This window comes from Thalassophryne amazonica, chromosome 1 (genome assembly GCF_902500255.1).
Source record: "Thalassophryne amazonica chromosome 1, fThaAma1.1, whole genome shotgun sequence".
Lineage (NCBI taxonomy): Eukaryota > Metazoa > Chordata > Actinopteri > Batrachoidiformes > Batrachoididae > Thalassophryne > Thalassophryne amazonica.
In genome coordinates, this window is record NC_047103.1 from 107,664,536 (window position 1) to 107,687,802 (window position 23,267).

General features: G+C 42.3%; 1 protein-coding gene across 2 annotated transcripts in view; it reads right to left on the reverse strand.

Moving 5' to 3' along the window:
* The window catches only part of chrm4a (cholinergic receptor, muscarinic 4a), a 192,186-nt gene that overhangs the window by 116,875 nt on the left and 52,044 nt on the right, over positions 1–23,267 (reverse strand). For both annotated transcript variants that reach the window (XM_034173205.1, XM_034173199.1), the window contains exon 2: positions 3,345–3,496. In XM_034173205.1, coding sequence (XP_034029096.1) covers positions 3,345–3,496 — 152 coding nt within the window. The remainder of the gene's footprint in view (positions 1–3,344; positions 3,497–23,267) is intronic.

The window sequence follows — 23,267 nt, forward strand, 5'->3', positions numbered from 1 at the left end:
AAAGTAATGTCAGATTTTCAAGATAAGCTGAGGCACAACTTTGCACAGAGATTTAATGATTTTGGCATCCCAAAAGAGCTGCTGGGTGTAGTGAGGGACCCATTTACCAATACAACACACATTTCTCCCAAAGCAGGAGACTTCCTCAGGCTACATGACATTGATGAAGGGCCCATGCAGCTGGAGATTGTTGACATGCAGGCATCAAGTGAACTGAAAGATGCTTTTAAGCAACAGGGCTGTCCAGAGTTTTGGACCAGGTGTGTTGTTCCAGAGAAATTCCCTAAAATGAAAAGGTTGGCTTTGTGTGTGTTAACGGTGTTTGGTTCAACATACACCTGCGAATCCAGTTTCTCTCACATGAATGCCATAAAAACAGACAATTGTGCCTCTTTGACAAATAAGCGTCTGCATCATTGTTTGTTGTGCTGTGCACAGAGAGGCAGCAGCTGTCACCTTTCTCCACCCACTCCACCCTGCCCGCACTCTCTTCTTCACCCTCTCTACACACTCTCCATTACTTTGGACAGTTGACCCTAAGTATTTAAACTCATCTACTTTCAACACTTCTACTCCTACTTCTACTCTCATAAAGCGGAAAATTACAATTCATTGCATGCAGGCTCAGAGCTGAACAGATCTCACATAAATGTTCACCTTCTAACTCTCCAACAGCGGTCCAGAGGTGCTTCACAGCGCAGACGAGGACATGAAGCCAGGACAGCAGCCTGTAGTTAGAATCCTCTCACCCAAAAGAAAAAAATTATTCCATGTAATAATCCAACCATTGCGGTGTCCAGAGTTGCGTTGTGCTGCTGAAGTGGTCAAACAAGAAAAAAGAAAGTTCCCTGGAAAGCCTCCATCGGAGGGACTGTATGGCCCAACTGCCAGCAAACTTTGGAGTGAAGCTGTCCACTTGTCCAGTGGAAGGCGCGTGCAGGTGCACCCCGTGCGCTTAGTTGCCCATGCAGTGTTATGCGCACACACACACACACACACACACACACACACACACACACACACACACACACACACACACACACACACACACACACACACACTGCTGAGTGATAATTACAGCCCCACACATGTGCGCAGAGCACAGGTGAACACACGCAGACATGCGCATGAGGAAAACAGCGCTCCGGTCTGCCTGCAGCCATCTGGAGATCGGGCAGTCTGCAGCACCTTTTCTGGCCATCTGACCACAATCTATGTCATCCACCTGCTGTCTATCTACGCTTTGGATACCATTGTACAGGTGTGGATGAGGCAGGTTGTTTGCGTTTGGACCACAACTGGCCACACCTCTTTTCCACCAGACTGCATCAGATAATGGCAATGTTTGCCATGTCGGAATGGCTGTTCCACATTCTTGCTATGTGTGAGGGGGCCTTAGTGACGCCGTCTCTAAGCCGTACAACATAGCTGGTCTCACTACTGTCTTGGAGACTTTCTTGCTGATATTCTTCTATCACAAATTACGCCTGCCACCTTTCTCCACCCACCCCACCCTGCCTGCACTCTCTTCTTCACCTCTCTACGACACTCTCCAATACTTTGGACAGTTGACCCCAAGTATTTAACCTCATCTACTTTCAACACTTCTACACCTTGTAACCGCACTATTCCACTGGGCTCCCTCTGATTCACACACATGTACTCAGTCTTGCTCCTACTGACTTTCATTTCCCTTTTCTCCAAAGCATATCTCCACCTCTCCAGACTAGACTCAACCTGCTCTCTACTCTCACTACCAGATCACAATGTCATATGTAAACATCATAGTCCATGGAAACTCCTGTCCGATCTCATCTGTCAACCTGTCCATCACCACTTCGAACAAAAAATGACTCAAAGCTGATCCTTGGTGTAATCCCACCTCCACCTTGAATGAGTAGATCATTCGTACTTCGCATCTCACCGCTGTAACACTATTCTTGTACATGTCTTGTACTACCCTAACATACTTCTCTATCACTCCAGACTTCATCATACAATACCACAACTCTTCTCTTGGCACTCTGTCATAAGCTTTTTCTAAGTCCACAAACACACAATGTAACTCTTTATGGCCTTCTCTATACTTCTCCCACAGTATTCTCAGAGCAAACATTTTATCTGTAGTGCTGTTTCTCAGCATGAAACCATATTGCTGCTCATAGATCTTCACCTGTTTGCTAAACCTAGCTTAACAAATAACACCTGAATGTTTCATTGCATGGCATTTTAAATGACAAATTGTCTTTTAAATGTTGTGAGAAGGAATGGAAACATTACAGGATGGAAAACATTTTAGCTTCTCAATCATTTTGAAAATGTCTTTCAGGCCTTAAATGAATGAATGGATGTATTAAATGGAATGAAGCTGACCACAAAAAAACATGAAATATCTTGAGGTCATACTGTCCGCAATGAAATAGAAGTCACAGTCAAAGTAAGGATCACTTTTTTCCACACTTTCCATCTCATCCCATCCCATGCTAATTTGTTTCTTATTTGAGGATCCAGATCAAAGCATGCAGGTGAAATATTGACATTGTGAACTGTGTCCAAATGCTAGAAGAGAATACATTTAGGATATAAGGTTCATCCTGCTTGAAATGTGGTCAGTAAAGTACTTTTCCAAAGATAACTGGCTCATTTCAGGAATGCTCAGAGATTTTAAGATTTCAGTTTTTCTACATCTTCCATGTCTTTTCTAAGTTATTCCTTAACCCTCTGGGGTCTAAGGGCATTTTTTGGACAGTTCACTCGCCTGGCATAAATGTTTTATTATTGCTGTTAACAACTCTCCCTACATCCCACAATCAAGTTTTATGTCTCTTTTTTTCAGGACAACCTGTACTTTCAAAATATATATGCTGTAGTTGTGTTTTATAAGTGTAATAAAGGTTTACAATCAGAAATAAGAAAGGAAAAAGTAAAGCGGAAATAATTTTCCACAAACATTTATTCAAAACACACAGCAAACTATAATAAACTAGTTACACATGACTCGTAAAAGCAATCTTTGGTGTGTCATGTGAAGTGAATCTGCTCTACGATTAGATTTTGGAAAACCATGTAACGGTGAACCAATTCTGATTGGACACTGACATTGCACACGTCATCACACAGCTTCTATGAGGAGTACAAAGATGGTGATGGTGGCTCGAACGTCCGCGGAGTTAACTTTTCAGCAAAAAAAAGTATGTTTCAATCTCATATCATTAAAAAGTTATTTCTAATTTAGTAAAGCTTGGTGTCAGCCGCCGTATAGGACGACGTCGGCCCCAGAGGGTTAAAGTGAACCATATATCTATAGTGCCATTTATTTTGCTTAAGCGACAAAGTGTACTTACTTGGTTGCCTTCTCTTTCTTCTCTGGTTTGTGTTCGGACACCCTGCTTCTCGAGGCCAGGGAAATGTTGATATAGAGAACTGTCATAATAATGACAGGGAGATAGAATGCTGCTATAGCTGTGCCGAATGTCACTGCAGGGTTAGACAGGAACTGGGAGGGGGGACACAGAGAGAAATATTGATCACATTAGACCTTATACAAGATGATAGTCCTCTCCTTACCTGCCAGAGTGTTGACAAACATTCTCTTGTCACTACATTTTAGGTCCATTTTCACAGTGTGGTGGGCAGTAGAACTGTGAAAATATTCATTGAGAAGCTATCACTAATCAGGCATTTTAGAAACTATCAACATGGTGTTGCTTTTTAATGTTTCTCTGTGGCCATTCTTATTATTTTCCTGATGAAACCTCATTTTGATTTACTAAATAGTCAAAGCTGTATAAGGTGCACAAAGTACCAAAGAATAAAACAGCATGCACAGGTCCCTAAGAGGTTTCTTTTTCTTTTTTTTCTTTTTTTTTTTTGTCTTCATTGGAGTGTCATCTGCACTGTTTTATTGGTTTATTTGAGAATAAAGCCAGTAACTTATTTTTATTTTTATTATTATTATTGTTATTATTCATATGCACACCTTTGTAAAATGTCATTCAGAATAACATTAGATGTTGTTGGTTTTTTTTTCAATAAATATTTTATGTTTAATTTTCATAATCACATATTTTTAATGTCTATGATTGGACCGGCAGGTATATACCTACCCAGGAAAAACATTATTTTATTTTAATTTAATTTAATTAGCTTATAATGTGCCAAATCACAGCAAAAGCCGTCTCAAGGCTCCTTACATAAAACAAGTCAACATAAAATTGAATAAATAATTAAAAATTAATAAAAAATTCAAATACATAAATAAAAACAGAAGTAAAAGAATAAAACAAATAAAAATAAAAACTATCCATATGAAAAAGAATAAAAATAGGTTTTGAGTCTTGACTTAAAAATGTCCACAGACTCAGACTGCCTCATGGTCACAGGAAGACTGTTCCACAGGGTGGGTGCATGATACAAAAAGGCTCTTTGACCTGCTGACTTCTTCTTCACCCTGGGAACACAAAGAAGTCCCGCATCCTGCGACCGCAAAGCCCAGACCGGCACGTAGAGTTCCACCAGATCAGCCAGATAAGATGGCACCAGTCCATGAACAACCTTATAAGTCAATAACAAAACCTTAAAATCTGCTTTCACAGAGACAGGGAGCCAGTGCAAAGATGCCAAAATGGGTGTGATATGTTCAGACCTTCTGCTACGTGTCAGAAGTCTGGCGGCAGCGTTCTGAACCAGCTAAAGACCCCTAATGCTGGACTGTGGTAACCCTGAAAATAGAACATTACAATAATCTAGTCTAGCAGAAACAAAAGCATGAATCAGGGTCTCATCATCAGCCATGGACAGGATGGAGCGGATCCTCGCTATATTTCTCAGATGGAAAAAAGCAGTCCTAGTAACATCCCTGATGTGGAGGTCAAAAGACAACGTGGGATCAAAAATTACCCCAAGGTTCCTCATTTTGTCTGTATGATGTATGACACAGGAACCCAGGCTGAGCGCTAGCTGGTCAAGCTGATGCCGATATCTCGCTGGACCAAGAAACATCATTTCAGTCTTATCAAAGTTTAAAAGTAGGAAGTTACTAGATATCCAACTTCTCACTGATAGAAGACAGTCCTCCAGGGATTTTATGGGAGTGCGATTTCCCGCAGTTATCGGCATGTACAACTGAGTATCATCAGCATAACAATGAAAGGCAATCCCAAAACTCCGCAGTATACGCCCAAGGGGTGCCACATACAGGGACAAAAGCAAGGGGCCTAAAACAGATCCCTGTGGAACCCCAAATCTCATGTCAGCAAGGTCAGAGGTAGTGCCATTATACAAAACACATTGAGAACGACTGGACAGATATGACGTCAACCAGGCAAGGGCACTTCCAGTAATCCCAAAAAAATTCTCCAACCTATTGAGCAAAATATGATGATCCACTGTATCAAACACAGCACTGAGATCTAACAACACTAAAACTGTAGTGGTGTCTGAGTCCATTGCTTGCAGAAGATCATTCACAACTTTAGTGAGCGCTGTCTCTGTGGAGTAATATTTCCTAAAAGCAGACTGCAGCGGCTCAAAAAGATCATTCTCAGTACGGTGGTCTATGAGCTGCCGTGAAACCACCTTTTCTAAAATTTTGGAACAGAATGATAGATTTGATATCGGCCTGTAATTTTTCAATACACTAGGGTCAAGATTAGATTTCTTAAGTAATGGTTTAATCACTGCTGATTTAACCCCTTAACGCCTGAATTTATATAGCTGTATATAAAAAAATGTTTTGTGTGTGTTTTTGCCTTTAAGTAGATGGTAAATAATGTTGAGATTATTAATTTCACTTTTGCACAAAAACTAGATAGCAATATTGAGTATTCTGGTAATGACTTTATGTTATAATGTTATAATAATAATGATGGTATGTTGCAAATTTGCGACAATGGGCATACAGGTCAATTTGGTAAGTTGCATATTTGAGTCAGAGATTGTAGCATATATGTGACGATGGGCGTTAAGGGGTTAAAATATTTCGGAACAGATCCACAGGTTAATGACAGATTAATAATTTCCAGCACAGTCGGCCCAAGAGTGGGCCACAGGTCCTTAAACAATTTTGTTGGTATGGGATCAAATAAACAGGTTGTGCTTTTTGTAGACGCCACAAGTTTCGTCAGCACGCCCAATGAAATACTATTAAATTCTGTCAATCTAGCTAACACCTCAATGGTAGCGCCCACCTCCATAGCAGGTTTTAATGGCTGGGCCGAGGCGTGCTGAGATATGCTCAGCCTAATATCGTCTATTTTCTTCTCAAAATAATCCAAGAAATCCTGTGCTGAAAAGGGAGAATGACTAACAGGTGGCTGCCCATGAATAAGAAATGCGACCATGTCAAACAAAAACTTTGAGTTATGTTTGTTTTTACTGATCAAATCAGAGTAATAGGTCCACTTCGTGGCCAGTAGTGCATGCTTATAATCTAAAATAGCATCCCGCCACACAAGGCGGAACACCTCTAATTTGGAATAATGCCATTTCCGTTCCAAACCTCTAGACTTCTGCCTGAGGTCACGCAAATAATCATTGAACCAAGGTGACTGTGCCTTAGGAGGGCGTGACCTTAAAATAGGAGGCGCAATCTTATCAAGTGTAGTTTTAAGCCAGGGGTAGGCAACCTGTTCCAGAAAGAGCCAAGAGGGTGCAGGTTTTCTTTGCAGCCACTGACTCCACCAGGTGATTTTACTGATTAATATCACTTTGAGCAGATGGAATCAGTTAATCAGTGAAATCACCTGGTGGAGTCAGTGGCTGCAAAGAAAACCTGCACCCTCTTGGCTCTTTCTGGAACACGTTGCCTACCCCTGTTTTAAGCGTTAAATTTAGACTATCCATGAGGCTGTCCACTGATTTAGCATTCTCCAGATTCAAAACCACACATATTTGATACATCATGGGTATAACTCTAAATTTAGATTTTTTTGTGTGTGTTTGTGTGTAAGCATTTACTGACTTTCACTGAAAAAATATGAATGTGTTTAAAAATATCTTTCACTTTATCAGCTGAGATTTATTTTGTCTCCATGATTCAACAACACACGTTATTGTATTATAATATACAAGTAAAATGCTGGTGTTATACTGTATGACAATATTTTACCCTGAATGACACCTATCAAGATGGCCACAAAATATTGATTGAATGTGATTTGTTTTACAAGAACAACCATGATCATATGCACAATTATCAGCAGAACCACCAGTATTGTATTTTATTTTATTTTATTTTTTTATTTTTAAGTTAAAACAGTATGAATAGATACGATCTTTAAAATCTGCTAACTGAACTTTGAATTTTGCTGCACAACATAAAATAAAACTTTTCTGCACTCTGAACATAAAAATATTAACCACATCCAATCTCTGAAAGGAAGTTAGTTATTTGAGATACGAGAGAAAGAGAGAGAGAGAGAGAGAGAGAGAGAGAGAGAGAGAGAGAGAGAGAGAGAGAGATGATGGATGATCCATCCTGAACATACGAGGTCTATTAGAAAAGTATCCGACCTTATTATTTTTTTCAAAAACCATATGGATTTGAATCACGTGTGATTACATCAGACATGCTTGAACCCTCGTGGGCATGCAAGAGTTTTTTCACGCCTGTCGGGTACATCATTCGCCTGTGGGCAGTCTTTGAGTGAGGAGTGGCCCACCCTCTCGTTGATTTTTTCATTGTTTAGGAATGGCTCAGAGACTGCTGCTTTGTTTGATAAAATTTTTTTCAAAACTGTAAGGCACAACTGAGTGGACACCATTCGATAAATTCAGCTGGTTTTCGTTGAAAATTTTAACGGCTGATGAGAGATTTTGGTCTGGTAGTGTCACCGTAAGGACAGCCCACGGCACCTGACGGCGATCTGCGCTCTGAGGCAGCGTCATCTCGCTGTTTCAAGTTGAAAACTTCCACATTTCAGGCTCTGTTCACCCAGTAAGTCGTCAGAGAACAGAGAACTTTCAGAAGAAGTCGGCATGAAGAGTTTATGCGGACATTCCACTGTTAAAGGTCATTTTGTAATGAAAGAACGTGCGGGCAGAGTTGCATGTCGGGCCGCACCCGACCACGGGGGGTCGCGACAGGAAAAACACCTCCGTTGGAAACCTTAACGGACAAGTTGGAACATGCCCAAGCTGTTAAACAATTTCTCAGTTACTCACTTGTTGAAAGCCATCAAAAGCCACCTGAATTTTACAAATGGTTTTCAACACGGAGGTGTTTTTCCTGTCGCGGCGCACACAGATTCGCAGCATCGTCACGGAAACGATTCAACGAATTTGCGCGCACGTTCTTTCATTACAAAATGACCTTTAACAGTGGAATGTCCGCATAAACTCCTCATGCCGGCCTCTTCTGAATCGTCTCTGTTCTCTCACGACGTCCTGGGTCAACAGAGCCTTAAATTAGGATGATTTCAGCTCGAAACAGCCAGACGACGTCGCCTGGGAGCGCTGCGTGACGTCCCGCTCCGTGGGAAGTCCTTAAAGCCACAGAAACACCCCATAATCTCTCATCAGCCGCTAAACTTTTCACCGAAAACCAGCTGAATTTCTCGAATAGTGTCCACTCGGATATCCCTCACAGATCCTGAAAAAAGTTTGATAAAGCAACGCGCCGTCTCGAGCAGCGTCTCAAACAAAGGAATTCAGCCGAGAGGGCTGGACCAGTGCTCACTCAAAGCCTGCCCACAGGGAAATGACGTCACAGACACGCGTGAAAAAACTCACGCATGCGCACGAGGGTTCAAGCATGATTGGTGTAATCGCATGTCATTCAAATCCATATAGTTTTTTTTTTTATAAAACTGCCGGTTAGTTTTATAAGATACCTCGTACACATAGAGTGTGGGTTTTTCTATGCAACATGTAATTCAAATAGTATAATATGCATATAATGAGTGATAACATGATAATTCAGATGAATCCTCTGAAACATGAAATGGACTGTCAATGGATGTGTGATTACATGCTCAATCTAGACGTTATAGCGGTATAACGTCACACAGGCGATGCATCAGTGAGTCAGTGCATCTCAGAGCCAGCAGCCGGCTGTCACTGTGACGCTGGGCATCACTTTTCTCCAGAAGGCATTCGGCTTGTCCATGTGGTCAGCTGCAAATTTCAGGATTGAAGATGTCAATCTTGGAGCAGCGGCTTTGTTCTTGATTGGAAACCTCTCAGTCCATCTATTCATGCATCCATTTTCTGTACCTTCTTACTCCAATTAAAGGTCACGGTAGGGGGACTGCAGCCTATCCCAGCAGTCATAGGGAGTGAGGTGGGGTACACCCTGGGCAGGATGGTAGTCTATTGCAGGGCCCTCTCTGTCCATGACAGTGTAAAACTTGCTTAACTGTGAACCTTGATGCTGGTGTTCCAGTAGTTTCCAGTTCATGACAGGCCTGAGACTTGGTGATTCCTGGGTTGTTCCAGAACATGCTAACAAGTTTCCACTCATTTGAGGGTGACAGTGTGGGTCTTCTTCTAGACCTTGGCAAGGTCTTTCACTATCTTACAGAATGGTGCATAGACTTTTGTCACAAATTTGGTAGTCAGCCTATTGAAACTGTTTGACCATGGCTAACATAGCTGCTGTAATATAACTTAGGTGGTTGGAATTTCATGCTTTTTAACTGGTCAAAGCTCGACACTAATCTGTTTACCACCATGTCTCCCAGGATCCTAATGCCATTGTCATATCATACAATGAAGTAGTCCTGTTCAAGACTGGGAGGGAAATCTGGTGTCGCAGACCAAATGGTCCCCCCTAAAAATCAGTCCACCCTGCCTTCACTGCACATGCATCATTAGCCATGGTTCAGCAAATAACACCTCGTTTCTGCTTCAAACTGCACTCCAGTCATCATCTATCTCAGCGACAGATATCTGAAGCTTTTGTACAACAATCATTTCCACATAAATTCAGCCTTATTTCATAATAAAAGATGGAGGAAGCGATCAGAGCGCCACAGCTACACGAGCTGTTAGCTGACGCATTCACTGCGAGTCAGTTATTTCAAAGCGTCACTAATTGTTGCCTCGTTTCTGCTTAAAACAGCCTCGTTTCTCCTTAAAACTGACTTTAGAATGGTTTAAGAGGTTTTTACGTTGTCATCTGATGGTTAATAATCCCTTTAATCCATTTGTTTGCTTTGGATAAAGAGACTCAGTCTCAGAGCTCCGTAATGACACATGTGCAGTGGAGGCAGGGCGGACCAATTTTTAGGGGCGGACCGTTTGGTCTGCAACACTGGATTGAAATGTAGTGGGGTCAGTGGAGATGAGACATCATCCAGACATTTTCCACTGCTGTTGCTTTCAGAATGATATTTTGTAACACATCGTTGGACATATGAAGGAAATCCACCTCATGGTTTGTAATATTTTGGTTTGGGGGAACACCTTTATTTCTATGAAATTGCCAGAGCGCCATCCACCTGATTTGATCTGAAGTTAGACCTTAATTGTGCAAAGCACCTTGAGGCAGCTTGTTGTGTTTTGAAGCTGTATAAATAAATGAAAATGAAAATGACCTTGTTGACCTCCAGATTTTAAGAGTGCTTTGTAAAAGAATGTCCCCCTTAATGGTTGATACTTCCTAGAAGTATACAAGACATTCTTCATAAGTATAGAGGATATACAGTCTGATTCAATATCAAGCCAGGTAGACTCTGGGTCTTCCTGAAAACAGTCTCAAATACGTATATCTGCAGAGGCAAGACAGTTGGTCCAATTTAATGTCAGGAACAGCTAGACCACCCCTTTCAACTGGAGTTGTAAACGGGCAAGTTTTAGCCTTGATCCCTGGATGAGCTAGAGAAAACCTATGAATGCACGGTTTAACTGTGAATATAGAAAAAGGATGTATGTGTCAGTAATAGAGGGGCCATTTGGAAGGGGTATAGTAAATGTGGTCAAATATTCATTTTAACCCTCGGAGGTCGACGAGGTCGTATACGACCTCAGAGAGTATGCTTTACATTTTCGCATGTATCTTTTGATCCGTAGAAGCAATTTACTTTTTTGTGCAGAATAAAGTTGAGATTTCAAGCTTTCAGTGCATGTCTCCACTTTCCAGTTTGGCCCTCCACAACCTGTGTTTATAAAGCTCTGAAATGCCTGTCCAATAGCAGCATGTGCCTTACGCATATATGACGCGTGGTTCTCCAGTCAGAGCACAAAATACTCATGACAAAGGTTGTCAACAAGAGAATGATCTGCTTCGACTCTGTACGCTTGTAGTCACTATATACTTTTTCTGGGAAGAAGCAAGAATAGCAAAGAAAACTTTCACCTGTCCAGGAAGCTTTGCTGCAGACTTTTGACAACAGTGATGGAATTTTTACACCAACGAGGAGCTGGACTGTCTCGTGCGTTTGGATCCAGTTGAGGAGTAAGTATCCAAATTATTATAGGTAATAAGAAGTGCAGTAAAACTATTATATCTGTAGTAAATTGTGATAAACAGCAGTGCATTATGTTGTTCTGAGTGTATGTTGTTTTTTTTTTGGAGAATATGCAGTTTTCCCCTGCTCAGCAGTGTAAACAATATGAACATGTGCGTCTATGCATTTGTTATATGAGTAGACTATGTGAAACTCAGATTTTAGTGATTCTACACTAGTATTCACACATACTTTAATGTACGTGTACTGACTGTAAAAGCTAAGATTGTTGTTTTACTTTGGGAGTTTACTTGGAGCTCCTTTGTTCCTGTCTGTCACACTATTTTACACCTTTGGCCTGGGGGAATGGGGGTACTTAGGTGTGGCCCCTGGGGGATGAAGTGCATAAATTTGTAGACTTGTCTTTGTGAGATTACAGTGTAAATGCTATATTGTTATAATATAATAATAGTATAATGAGAAGTATTGCAAGATACACAAAGTAACTTATTTCTCTTCTGTTTTAGTGATGAATCTCCACCTACATCTCCTGTCCAGCCTGAAGAATCCCCCACCCAACCCAAGTGTTTTCTATGTCATGTCCCTCTGTGACTGATGGCTGACAGGAACTGTTTTTTTGAGTAGCACCACACCTAATCTGTCAGGACGAGTGACTTTTTTTTATTTATTAAAAAAAAATTACTTATTCCAGAAATTCTAAATTTTGCACATTAGTCAAGTAGACCTCCAAGATCATATTTCAGATGTGACTTTGCTTATTCATTGTTGTTTAGTGTGTTTTTCCATAAGATTATGATTTAAGATTTATTTATTTTATTTTTCGCCTAAATTTTTCCTTTGCATTTCTTGTTCTATACCTTTTTCTACCTTCACGCAAAGAGAACAAAGTGTGTATATTATGAAAATTTAGCTTGTCCTGAAAAAAAGGGTATATAGTACTTGATTGTGGCTCATAAGGTGGTGTTATAACAGCATAATAAAAAAAAAAAAGTCCAGGCGAGAGAAATGGCCAAAAAAGGCCTTAGACCCAGGAGGGTTAAATAAGTGTACCTTGCCCAGAAATTACAGTGGGAAACTGGACCAATGAGCAAGGTCACGGTGTAAAAGAGAGGGAGAAAATTGGCCTTACATAAAATTGTGTGGGGGGGGGGGCAGTGTCCTCCCATTGGTTTAAAATGTAAATTTTTGGCCACTGGTTGGACTGTGTTCTGGAAGGCTCTAACTTAACAAAAAATTATGTTTCCATTTTTTTTTTTTGGTAGTTTCTTTATACTTTTCATCTACTTTTAATATAATTATATTACCCCAAAATACATTCTGTATGCAAAGCAAACACCAAATATTTTGCTAAAAGTAATGTAATAATTAAGGAAAAAACTCTCCTTTGACAACTCAAACTTTTTTTTTTTGTTCTTGACTTTTAAATTGTACATACAGTGGTTAATCTCATAGCTCAAACATGTTTTATTTAGTTCTTTCGGGGCAACTGTTTGTTGTGATTTGGCACTATATAAATAAAATTGATTTGATTTGAACATTATCTGACCAAATTATGACATTTTAATATTATTCAAAGCTCACAAATCAATGAAATGAGAAGGAGGTGGGAATGGGCTTCACTGGGATTTGCATCCAAGATCCAAGGTGATGCAATAGTGTGGTGGATGCAATAACATGCTCCAACACATGCTCCCAGACCTAGCCTTACCTTGTTACAAATAATAACTAATAACAAATACTTGCCGATACAGCTGATAACATCGAAATCCCAAATCATAAAAGGTTTCCCTCTGTATGCAAACCCTTCCCTGTTGTACTACCAATAAACTGACCATTAGCTTTTAATTGCTTGCAGCCTCTGAGATCATTTTAGGTCTTTTCTGTCAGACTACAATTGAACCTTGTGTTCTCCTCTTAGTAGTCGTGCTGCAAGACACCCATAAACACTTGCGCAGCTCATATCCTATTTTATCAAAGATTAAGTAAAATTTAGGGCCCCTTTACACAGAACGCGATCGAAGCCGACTTTCGCACAAAGGAGGAATTGCATGCATTTGTGAAAAATCGGAGCCCCCTCAAATGTGTTGTACACCTGTCGCTGCAACTATTCGCACACACAAGTGGTCAAAAGACAGTGAATGCCTGCGTGTGCCCATTCGATCCCCCTCTCGGCAGGTGTTGGCCAAATTCCAGGTGTTACACATGAACATCTAACACCGCTTGCTACACACTTAGAAAAGGTGGGGCTATTCATGCACCTGTTATGATAGTAGACAGCAGGCAAGCACATGCGACCCGTCTGTGAAAAGTGTCAAAGTGCAACACCAGTATGGCGTCACCTAGTAACACACATGGGTGTAACTGTTCAAAACCCCGCTGCACACACACACACACACACACACACACACAAATGGCTTGTGGAGTGTGTCGTCAAACACATAATAATGCATACATGAAAGTAAAATCACAGAACAAAGCAACAGAGAGTGAGCCTTTTTGTTCTGTGAGCTACTGAGGTCCACTGACAGAGGTGGGCGTGTCCCCCTGTGACGTGCAGGGGGACACCTGTAGTGGCTTGTAGGATATTAAGTCGCATAACTACAGCGTGAAGTGCGAACATCTGCAAGCTGTCCTTGCATGGAAATAAATTAATACACATATTGCTTCAGTTGACCTCTGCATCAGCACACCGCTATGCTGGTGAATATCATCCCATGCAGGAGACCAACTTCAGATGTAGAGATGCTGTCTCGGTCAAGGCAAGGTCACACCTTGAAGATTTAGCCTGCATTTGTTGACCATATTAAACATGCTGGCATACATAGGCGTACGTCTAATAAATTAATGCAGCTGTCACACCTTGAAGATTAGCCTGCGTATGCCGATAGCCCTGTTTCTACCAAGCAGTTTGGGTCGGTACTGCACAGTGTGGTGCGGGTCAGAAACAGAGTAATTTAAATTATTTTATTTTATTTTTATCTTAGTGCATCATTTTCATCTCAAGCAGAATGCAAATGAATCAACTGATGACTGTGGTAAGCGCTGCCGTGAATGAAAGCGCTGTGAACAAACTTTTCAAGTGCTGGTCACCTGTCAGATCGGTTCCCCCCGTCTGAGGAACCAATCAAACTGGGTTTTTCATACATCCATCACTGGCCAGCATTGATGGATGTATTTTGACTCATGAATAAGTTAAAAGCAACGTGTCAACAATCACATAACTTACACACAACTTATGTCCCACATGTGCGGGATGTATACAAGTCATACGCTGGCATACATTGAAAATTTTCAGCATGCCCAAAATTTTTTGAGGTGCTCAGCGCATGAGGACATACGAGGGTAGGCTGAAAAGTTCTAAGGCTCCCCATGAAGGAGTAATGCATTAACTGCATTATAGTGAGCCTTAGAACTTTTCAGCCCACCCTCGTATATCAGCATGCTTTAACATGCTGTTAACTAACTTAATGTATCCATAACATATTAGACATATCCCAGCATTTTAATATGGTTGGCATATGCTGGCTAAATAGTCATGGTATGACAGGGCCTTCAGGAGCAGACCCTAAATAATCATGTTTCTTGATAGTGGGAGAAAAAACGGAGTGCCTGGAAGAAACCCACATGGGGAACATCCAAACTCCATACAGAAAGGATGGGAAGGGATCCCATGACCTTCTTGCTGTGGGGCATCAGTGCTAAACACAAATCCACCGTGCCGCCGCTATCTAAATTGTGTTTTGATGGAAAGTGTCTGTTTTAATATGCACAACTAATAAAGGGGTGTAATTAACAAACTGAAAAAAAGAAGCGAAGGGGGTCCAGAAGCACAATCTCCTGAAATTTTTTTCTAACTTGGGTCTTTTTTCCTTGCATTTCATGCATTTTAGAATACAAATTTGGGTAAAAACAATGCATATTCAACAGAATAAACCGTGTAATCAACCACATTTCACAACTAATGTAAACAAGACAAGGTAAAAGGTAAGCTGCAATAACTGATATTTTAATAGTAAAAAGTCAAACTTTGAGCAAACAAAACAGATTTTGCCAAATGTTAGTCAACTGCACTATCACATGACGCGACAGTACTTCACAGTACCTCAATCAATACCAATTAAAATCTCAGGCCTGTAGCCAGGATCTGAATAGGGGGGGGGGGGGGCTTTTTGGTGAAAGTGCATTTTCAACAATTTTGTATTTTTTTATGCCCAGGGATGTATAACCACAAGAGCTGTAATCATTTTCACATCATTGATTTCCCTCATCCTAACCAAACTGGAGCTACTGTATTGGCAATTTGTTCATGTAAATGGGGAATCTTCTTCACAGACTAAAGTTAATTATGGAGTTCCACAAGGTTCTGTGCTAGGACCAATTTTATTCACTTTATACATGCCTCCCTTAGGCAGTATTATTAGACGGTATTGCTTAAATTTTCATTGTTACGCAGATGATACCCAGCTTTATCTATCCATGAAGCCAGAGGACACACACCAATTAGCTAAACTGCAGGATTGTCTTACAGACAAAGACATGGATGACCTCTAATTTCCTGCTTTTAAACTCAGATAAAACTGAAGTTATTGTACTTGGCCCCACAAATCTTAGAAACATGGTGTCTAACCAGATCCTTACTCTGGATGGCATTACCCTGACCTCTAGTAATACTGTGAGAAATCTTGGAGTCATTTTTGATCAGGATATGTCATTCAAAGCGCATATTAAACAAATATGTAGGACTGCTTTTTTGCATTTACGCAATATCTCTAAAATCAGAAAGGTCTTGTCTCAGAGTGATGCTGAAAAACTAATTCATGCATTTATTTCCTCTAGGCTGGACTATTGTAATTCATTATTATCAGGTTGTCCTAAAAGTTCCCTAAAAAGCCTTCAGTTAATTCAAAATGCTGCAGCTAGAGTACTGACGGGGACTAGAAGGAGAGAGCATATCTCACCCATATTGGCCTCTCTTCATTGGCTTCCTGTTAATTCTAGAATAGAATTTAAAATTCTTCTTCTTACTTATAAGGTTTTGAATAATCAGGTCCCATCTTATCTTAGGGACCTCGTAGTACCATATCACCCCAATAGAGCGCTTCGCTCTCAGACTGCAGGCTTACTTGTAGTTCCTAGGGTTTGTAAGAGTAGAATGGGAGGCAGAGCCTTCAGCTTTCAGGCTCCTCTCCTGTGGAACCAGCTCCCAATTCAGATCAGGGAGACAGACACCCTCTCTACTTTTAAGATTAGGCTTAAAACTTTCCTTTTTGCTAAAGCTTATAGTTAGGGCTGGATCAGGTGACCCTGAACCATCCCTTAGTTATGCTGCTATAGACGTAGACTGCTGGGGGGTTCCCATGATGCACTGTTTCTTTCTCTTTTTGCTCTGTATGCACCACTCTGCATTTAATCATTAGTGATCGATCTCTGCTCCCCTCCACAGCATGTCTTTTTCCTGGTTCTCTCCCTCAGCCCCAACCAGTCCCAGCAGAAGACTGCCCCTTCCTGAGCCTGGTTCTGCTGGAGGTTTCTTCCTGTTAAAAGGGAGTTTTTCCTTCCCACTGTGGCCAAGTGCTTGCTCACAGGGGGTCGTTTTGACCGTTGGGGTTTTACATAATTATTGTATGGCCTTGCCTTACAATGTGAAGCGCCTTGGGGCAACTGTTTGTTGTGATTTGGCGCTATATAAAAAAATTGATTGATTGATTAATGCCTGAGTTTAGGCATTACGTCCAGAAAGTATTCACAGCACTTTTCCCACATTTTGTTATATTACAGCATTATTCCAAAATGGAGTAAATTCATTTTTACCTCAAAATTCTACTGACAACATCTAATAATTACCCCATATACCTTTTGCCAAAAATCCAGGTGGGCTGCCATGTGCCTTTTACTAATGAATGGCTTCTGTCTGGCCACTCTACCATACAGGCCTGATGGTTGTCCACAGAGGAATGCTGGAGCTTTGACACAGTGACCATTGGGTTCTTGGTCACCTCCCCGACTAAGGCCCTTCTCCCCGATCGCTCAGTTTAGAGGGACAGTCAACTCTAGGAAGAGACCTGGTGGATCTGAACTTCTTCCATTTATGGATGATGGAGGCCACAGTGCTCATTGGAACCTTCAAAGCAGCAGAGATGTTTCCGTGCCCTTCCCCAGATTTGTGCCTCGAGACAATCCTGTCTAGGAGGTCTTCAGACAATTCCTTTGACTTCATGCTTGGTTTGTGATCTGTCACACACTGTCAACTGTGGGACCTTATATGTAGACAGGTCTGTGCCTTTCCAAGTCATGTCCAATCAACTGAATTTACCCCAGGTGGACTCCAAATAATGTTACCCCAAATAACGTCCAAATAATGTCACCCCAGGTGGACTCCAGTTAAGCTGTCGAAACATCTCAAAGATGATCAGCAGGATGCACCTGAGCTCAATTTTGAGCTTCATGGCAAAGGGTCTGAATACTTATGTACATGTGATTTATTAGATTTTTTTTATTATTATTATTTTTAATAAATTTGCAAAACTATAAAAAAAAAAAACCTTTGTTCACTTCATCATTATGGTTACTGTGTGCAGAATTTTGAGGGGAAAAATGATTTTATCCATTTTGGAATAAAGCTGTAACATAAATGTGGAAAAAGTGAAGCGCTGTGAATACTTTCCACGTGCTCGCACTGCATTCGTGCACGTGAACACGGGTGTGCGCATGAACACGAACATGCACAAAACCATTGCCGAGATATCGTGCATGCCTATTCGACCGTGCATTCCTCCCGACTTATAGTGCTTCAGCAGCAGCAATCCAAAAATGTTCTTCAAACAGGGAAGATTTTTTGGAATTTTTTCAGACATGGATCCTGAAGGATTGTAAAAGTACCCTTTAGTAATCCTTCAGACAGGGGATCACCAAAGGGTTCGTCTGCCCAAAACAACCATCCATTAAAGGGTCCAGCAATTGCATCTCAAACAAAGAAAATGAGACCTGAAACAATAAACTGGTTAGTTTATTAATAAACTAATAAATAATTAATAATTAATAAACTAATAAACTGGTTATTAGCAACTCTCAAAATAATATTTCTGTGCAGTAATATAACAGAAACAGACTGGATACGAAAGTGGACATCAGCAGTTAGCCTTTAGCTTCACTAACAGACCCAGAATTTAAAATTATGAGATTGAAACCTACTCCATTGTTAGTAACATAATTATAAAGAGGGGAAGAAATAGATCAGTACAGTATAAGTATTCATATGAGAGAACAGATGTGTTTTTAATCTAGATTTGAATGTTTCCGGAGTATCAGGCTGTTTTATTTCGGCAGGCAGATTGTTCCACAAAATAGGTGCATGGAAAGAAAAAGCTGCTGACTCCTTTTTAACTTTTAGAAAACACAGCAGTCTTGCCTCTTGAGAATGCAGAGGATGGGGCATGCATAAGGTTTAATAGTTCGGTCATATAAGAAGGCAATAGTCCATGGTCATAACAAAACCTGACCTGACCTCATATGCACAGGAAGCCAGTGAAGGGAGGACAGAATTGGGATAATTTGGTCAAACTTTCTTCTTCTTCCGTGGTATAACTCACAAACTCGCAGCTTAAAGCACTGAAACACTGGCAGCTGTGGTTACCAGGGAATTCCTGTAAAAATGCAGCAGCACAGTAGATAACATTACAGACATAATATGTAAATGGATTTACAGTGAATGAACCACGGCTGACTCACATTAAAGAAACTGTTAAATCTACAAACAAGAGCTCTCTTTTTTTGTACATTTAACTGCTGTATTGTTTTACAGGAATTCCCTGGTAACCACAGCTGCCAGTGTTTCCCTGTAAAAACAACAGTCTTTTTTTACAGTGTATATATACATATACGAGGTCTGTCCGTAAAGTATAGGTCCTTTTTATTTTTTTCAAAAACTATATGGATTTCATTCATATGTTTTTACGTCAGACATGCTTGAACCCTCGTGCGCATGCGTGAGTTTTTCCACGCCTGTCTGTGACGTCATTCGCCTGTGAGCACTCCTTGTGGGAGGAGTCATCCAGCCCCTCGTCGGAATTCCCTTTGTCTGAGAAGTTGCTGAGAGACTGGCGCTTTGTTTGATCAAAATTTTTTCTAAACCTGAGAGACACATCGAAGTGGACATGGTTCGAAAAATTAAGCTGGTTTTCAGTGAAAATTTTAACAGCTGATGAGAGATTTTGAGGTGATTCTGTCGCTTTAAGGACTTTTCACGGTGCGAGACGTCGCGCAGCGCTCTCAGGCAGCGTCATCAGCCTGTTTCAAGCTTAAAACCTCCACATTTCAGGCTCTGTTGATCCAGGACGTCGTGAGAGAACAGAGAAGTTTCAGAAGAAGTCGGTTTCAGCATTTTATCCAGATATTCCACTGTTAAAGGAGATTTTTTTAATGAAAGACGTGCAGGCGGATTGCAGCGTCGGCTCGCAGCCGCCGCGACGCTCCGTCACAGGAAAAACACCTCTGCTGGAAGCCTTAAGGACAAGTTGGAACATCTCCAGCTGATAAACAATTTCTCATATACTCACTCCACTGAAAGCCATCAAAAGCCAACTGGATTTTAACAAATGGTTATCAACACGGAGGTGTTTTTCCTGTGCCGCCGCACCGCGTCGGCTGCGACCCGACGCGCGGACCCGTCTCTCAGCAACTTCTCAGACAAAGGAATTCCGACGAGGGGCTGGACGACTCCTCCCACAAGGAGTGCTCACAGGCGAATGACGTCACCGACAGGCGTGGAAAAACTCACGCATGCGCACGAGGGTTCAAGCATGTCTGACGTAAAAACATATGAATGAAATCCATATAGTTTTTGAAAAAAATAAAAAGGACCTATACTTTACGGACAGCCCTCGTACATATATGTATTAGCTTCTTGAAAGCCTGGGTGGAGCTGGGAGGAGAGAGTTCAATAATCACACAGCCTGGTGTATGAAGCTCTTTGTGAGTCTGGTGCGGGACCAAACTGAACTGAAGTCTATGAACAGCATTCTCACATATGAGTCCTTCTTGTCCAGATGGGTGAGGACTGGGTGCAGGGCTGAGCAGATTGCGTCCTCTGTAGATCGTTTGGCTCTATATGTGAACTGGGAGGGGTCTAGGGTGTGGGGGAGGATGGATTTGATGATGTGACATGACTAGCACTTCATGATGATGGGTGTCAGTGCCACCGGACCGTAGTCACTGAAGCAGGATGGAGCTGATTTTTTTGGCACAGGTATGATGATGGCAGCTTTGAAGCATGATGGAACAACGGCTTGCTTCAGGGAAGTGTTAAAGATGTCTGTGAAGACATCCATAAACTCCTCTGCGCAGTCCTTCAGCACGCGACCAGGGATGTTGTCTGGACCTGTTGCTTTGCGGGTGTTGATGGCCACTAGTGTCTTCTTCATGCTGGCGACAGAGAGGCACAGGGTCTGGTCGTGGGGAGGGGGTGCGGTCTTCTGTGGCTGTGTGGTGTTCAGTGCTTCAAAGCGTGCAAAGAAGCAGTTCAGGTTGTTGAGCAGAGAGGTGTTGCTCTCACAGCTCTGTGGAGCTGGCTTGTCATCAGTGACAGCCTGAATGCCTCGCCATAGGCTCTGTGTATCCTTGCTGTGTCTGAAGTGGGACGTTATCTTTTGTGTGTAGTCCTTTTTGCCTTCCTGATGCCACGGGACAGGTTGACTCTTGCTGTTCTCAAGCCAGATTCATCTCCGGCTCTGAAGGCTTTGTCTCTGGCTCTCAGCAGCTTGTGGACATCACCTGTCAGCCATGGTTTCCGGTTGGCCCGGGTGATGGTGGTTTTTGTGTGGGTCACATCATCAATGCACTTTGTGACGTAGAAGGTCACAGTGTCTTTGTACTCCTCAATGTTAGTGTTGTTGTTGTAGGTTGCTGCGTGTTATATGTAATGGTTAAATACACTATAATGGTTAAATAACATTTTACAGTGTCTTGTGCCAGTTGATTCTAAAATTCACATTCAACAAGCAGAATATTCAGACATTTTTGGCAAGAACTATTCTGTTGTATTTGGGATATAATTTGAAAATACAGTAAAATCTGCCAGTAATGAAGCTGTATATATTAACTTTCCTTCCTTAAAGAAATCATTTACAGGCCCTGTTACTTAATAAACATTTATTTATTACTGATATAAAGTTTTAGAATTCCTTATACAAAAACTCAATTTCTGTGTCCCTTGCATAATGTTTCATTTGCATTGTGTGTGCATACTGTTTATGGTACCATACACCTGAAACATATGTTGGAGAAAGTGTAAGCCACGGACCCACACAGGGGGCGTAAATGAACGGATAATAGAGATGCCAATAAATACAATTTAATATTGCAAATGTGCACTACAGGTCAAAATACTGCTTTAGTATGTCAATCAAAGTTCCACAAAAAAGGTGACGTGTGTGCAGGCCTGAGGATAGGAGACGCCTATCCAGAGAAGAGCTGGGACCCACAAGATTCCACCGCCAACGGAGACCTGCAATACACCGGAGCCGCCAAATCCCGAGTCCCCAGGTGGCCACTGCTCCCTCAGATCCGGTACTGCTGGCAGGGAAAACAAACAGGTTACAGTGGGTGTGTGTACACCCAGCAAACAGTCAGCAAAAAGTTCAGTTCCTCTCCTGAGGGAAAAATCCACCACTCCCAGAACACAGGAACACTGAAAACGTGCAGTACCAACAGTATACTTAGAGATAAGGAAAGTGAGGAGTGGAAACGCCAACTCCCTCCAACTTCCACAAACCCAGCTCCAAGCTGCGAGTATACAAGAGGTTACGACTGCAAAGGTCAGTAGCAATAAATGTGCGAACGGCACAAAGCGGCTGAGTAGGTTTACCTGTCAGGTAAGCTGATAACTCGGCAGAGTTGTGGTGTCTCTTCCAGACTTTTATGGAATGTGGTGATGATGAGTGATGTCTGACAGCTGTCAGCTTCGGGCTCCTGGGGCTCCTGTGAGGCGACTACGCCCTCTGGTGCCTGAAATCCGACGACAGGCAGGGCGTCCTCTGGTGGTGAGCCAGCAGTACCTCCTCTTCGGGCGGCCCACACAACAGGACCCCCCCCCCCAACAGGCGCCTCCTGGCGCCCGACCAGGCTTGTCGGGGTGTCGTAGAAGTCGGCCAGGAGGGCCGGATGCAGGATGAAGCTCCTTCTTCACCCAGGAGCGCTCTTCGGGTCCATACCCCTCCCAATCCACCAAATACTGGAACCCCCGACCCCTCCGGCGAACATCAAGGAGCCTTCTCACAGTCCATGCAGGCTCCCCGTCGATGATGTGGGCAGGAGGCGGCGCTGGTCCGGGGGTGCAGAGATCGGACGTGTGGCAGGGCTTGACTTTGGAGATGTGAAATACTGGATGGATCCGCAGTGAAGCTGGGAGTTTAAGCTTCACTGCGGCCGGACTGATGACTTTGACGATGGGAAAGGGTCCGATGAATCTGTCCGTTAATTTCAGTGAGTCCATGTGCAGAGGAATGTTCTTAGTGGATAGCCAAACCTCCTGCCCGGGCTGGTAAGCGGGGGCCGGGGTGCGTTGGCGATCTGCATGGCCCTTCGCCCTCGTCCGGGCTTTCAGAAGGGCAGAGCAGGCTGTTCGCCACACCCGACGGCACCTTCTGAGGTGGGCCTGGACCCAGGGGACCTCGACCTCTCCCTCCACAGCCGGAAACAATGGGAGCTGGTACCCCAAGCACACCTTGAAGGGGGAGAGGCCGGTCGCCGATGAGACTTGGCTGTTGTGGGCGTACTCGATCCAGGGCAGATGTTGACTCCAGGCCGTCGGGTGCGCGGAGGTCACACATCTTAGGGCCTGCTCCAGATCTTGATTAGCCCGCT